The following is a 3,696-nucleotide window of genomic DNA, read 5'->3' on the forward strand; positions in this document are numbered from 1 at the left end:
GGCTCTCCTTATTCTAAATCTTTGACTGTAGCTCAAGGTACTGAGCAAGGAGGAGACTGTACCCCTAAGACAATTACATAATCTTTTCTCCAAGGGGGACAGGGAGATACAAGGGGACAGAGCATGCCCAGGCCAAAGGTATATGACAACTCCTCTAATACTGTCAAGGGACAATATAAATAGCACAAATCCCACCATGGCAACACATGAAGACTATTCTGTCTTCTAAAAGCTTCCAATTACCACCATGGGTTTAACCAACAAAAGGAGGAAAATCTGATCTGGCAGGAAGGACTACCAGAATTCCCAGAATTAAGGGGCTTCCTGGCACCTCACTAGAGATCACCACTCCAAGTTGCAAGCCTTTCTGGGCAGAGCTGATGCCATCACTGAACAAGATGATTCAGTCTTTCAAGACTATAAATAGAAAACTCTTGCTAGTCCAGATCCTTAACATTTAGCCTTCTAAAGGGTGTTGAGCCAGTAGCTTGGAACCACTGTACTCAGGGGTGATCATCATACTGAGAAAATCTCTCTCTCTCTCTCTCTCTCTCTCTCTCTCTCTCTCTCTCTCTCTCTCTCTCTCTCTCTCTCTCTCTCTCTCTCTCATCCGCTGCTCAGGCTTTTTAGTGATCTCTTTCACAAGGTCCTAGATACATCTGAGAAAGGTGGAGAAAGAGATATAAATACAGAGACAATGAAATGCCAGAAGAAACTTTCTTGAAAGACAAGCACAAGCAGCAATGACAGTTGACTACAGAGTATAGCATTGCTTCCTGTTCTTTCCTCCGCAGAGACTTTTTTTGCTGTCCAGCAGGCAACCTACACTGGAGTTGTGCTGTGAAACAAGAGTGTACCGTTGCATACAGTGCAATCTTATGTGTTTACTCCTAAGTGAGAAAACTACGCTGAGTGGGGCTTTCATTCCAAATAAGCGTGCATTAAAAACATTAAAAACAAAAACAAAAGTAAGAGTACAGAGAAGAACTAATGCAAGCATCCCACAGTAAAGAGGATGGAGAAGATGGGACTCTGTTGCAAGCTATGCCATGTAATCTTACGTGAGCTTGGGGCAACTGCTCTGAGGACATCCATCTTGCCCCCCCATTGTTATGATGTCATTGCATTCTGGCTGTATCATGGACAATTGCCATGGTAACGTGGTACCTACCTTCTGTGCTGATGCGAGGATTCTCTCTTTCACTTGGAGGCTGCTGCGCTGGTGTCAGGTCTACTGACAGTGTCAGAGTTAAGTAGTATAGCCTCACCAAAGGGCCATTTTGCGATGAGCTACCCAAAGAAACCAAAGAGTCCTGGTCCTCATCCTGCAACCCACAAGCCTAGCTCAAAGAGCCATCCCTCAGCCTCCACATCAGGATCAGCAGAGAAGTACAAGGACTACGCCGCTGTTATAATAGACACAGGCACTGGCTATACCAAGAGTGGGCTTGCTGGGGATGAGAAGCCAAGATCTGTTGTGCCAAGTGTAGTGGGGGTGCCCAGGTACAAGACCAAGGACAGCCCTTTGTACTACATTGGAAAAAGCATTCCACAGAAGAAAGCAGAGGTGAGTACAAACGTGGTTATGACTCATGGTGTGGTGACAGATTGGGATGCCTTAGAGATGCTGTGGCACCATGTCTTCTACACAGAGCTCAGTGTGTGCCCTGAAGAACTGGCTGTGCTGGTCACAGATGCTCCCATGTCCCCAACTACCAATCGGGAGAAAATGGCCGAGCTACTCTTTGAGAACTTTGAAGTGCCGGCCATGTTTGTTGCTCACCAGTCCCTTCTGTCAGTGTATTCCTATGGGCGCACAGGAGGGCTGGTGATTGGCTCTGGCTATGGGACATCCTACACTGCTCCTGTCCATGATGGATACATCTTGCCTCATGCCACCTACCGACTCGATATAGCAGGCAATGCCCTGACAGAATATCTGGCCAAGTTAATGGGAGAATGTGGGAATCCATTTCAAAAGAATGAGATGGATGTGGTGTGTCAGATCAAGGAGAAATGTTGTTATATCCCTGAGGATTATGAGTCTGAACTGAATGCAGATGAGAAGAAATACCTCATGGACTACACTCTTCCTGACAGGCAAGTCATTTCCATCGGCAATGAACGCTTTCGCTGCACAGAAGTCCTCTTCAATCCTACCATGCTAGGCTTCCCAGAGGTGGGGCTTCACGTCCAAGCCATGAATAGTATCAAGAAATGTAAACCAGAGAGACAAGCAGATCTGCTTTCTAATGTGCTGCTGGCCGGTGGCACCACCATGCTTCGTGGCTTCTCTGAGAGGATTAAAAAAGAACTTCAAAAGATGGAGCCAACAGGCAAAGTGGGCATTCTGGCTTCCCCCAACCGAATCTTTTCTGCCTGGCTGGGTGGCTCCATCGTTGCCTCACTCAACTCCTTCCAGAATGTGTGGATCAACCGTCAGGCCTACAATGAGAAGGGGCCCTTCATTGTTCACCGGCACTGCTTCTGATCAAGGAGGAAAGCCAAGGAGATGGTGCTTGTGGATCAGAGAGGGATGTCACAGAGAATCTTGTCTACATTGGGTTTCTGAGTCAGCTCAAGTTCATCCCCACCTCATTCCCCAGAGATGGAGATGAAACATGAGAGTTACTAGGAATTGGTCAAATCCCATTGATATGTAAGAGATGTTTACCAGGGTCACAGATATTAAAATATGGTTATTACAGAAATTGTAGTCTTTTCACTATGGGGGCGGGGGAGGTGTCATATTTTTCACATGCACAAATGCAAATACTTTCACACAAACACACACCAGGCATAGATCATGATGGGTAGCCCTGTTAGTCTGTCAATAGCAGTAGAAAAGAGCATGTCTTTCCTCATATAGGCAGCTCCTTGTTCTGTTGCCTCATCCCCCCCCCAAAAAAAGGTAGAACTCAACACATTCTTCTCCTGGATCCATGACTCCTCACTCATATTCTCAGATGGTTTCTCCTGCCTCTCTTACCCTCACACATTCTTGCACATTGGATAGGCAGCCGGCACTCACTGTCTGAGAGAACAACTCAATGCGTAAGCCAGCCTCTGCACAGATATTCTGTAGGTGTTGGGAGCAGGGCTGTGGGCTGGGACTTTGGATAAAGTAACACAGGAATGAAAACATAGCCATTGTAGATTGTATGTGGGCTCTTGCTCATAAATACCACGACTAATTAATACAACTATTGCTAATGATGCATATATCAAGGCTACCCAAAGCTGTGCTATGGGAAAAGCACATAAGCACAGACACACCAAATGTGTGCTTCTCTGAGGGAGAGGGTGCAGGGCTGGTGTCTATGGATTGCGCATCCATGTTGCTCCATGGCTGTGTGCAATTGGGGAGGGAGCAAAGGTATGGTCAGCTCCCTGTTTGGCCTAAATTCGTCCTTTTCCTTAATATTTGCACCTTCTGAACCATGGTAAGGCTGATATGCATTTATGGCTATCACATAATTACACCAGGATGTGGTGATGGCTGCCAGCTTGGAGGGCTTTAAGAGGGGAGTGGACATGTTCATGGAGGAAAGGGGTATTCATGGCTATTAGTTGGAATGGATGCTGGTCATGCTGCATACCTGTTCTCTCTATTATCAGAGGAGCATGCCTATTATTTTGGGTGCAGTGGAACACAGGCAGGATGGTGCTGCTGCAGTCGTCTTGTTTGTGGTTTCC

General features: G+C 46.6%; 1 protein-coding gene across 1 annotated transcript; it reads left to right on the forward strand.

Moving 5' to 3' along the window:
* Positions 1–1,285: 1,285 nt before the first annotated feature.
* LOC130475516 (actin-3-like) lies at positions 1,286–2,491 on the forward strand. The gene has a single exon (XM_056847306.1). It carries the CDS (start codon positions 1,286–1,288, stop codon positions 2,489–2,491), a length of 1,206 nt encoding a protein of 401 aa, XP_056703284.1.
* Positions 2,492–3,696: the final 1,205 nt, after the last annotated feature.

This window comes from Euleptes europaea, chromosome 1, assembly GCF_029931775.1.
Source record: "Euleptes europaea isolate rEulEur1 chromosome 1, rEulEur1.hap1, whole genome shotgun sequence".
Lineage (NCBI taxonomy): Eukaryota > Metazoa > Chordata > Lepidosauria > Squamata > Sphaerodactylidae > Euleptes > Euleptes europaea.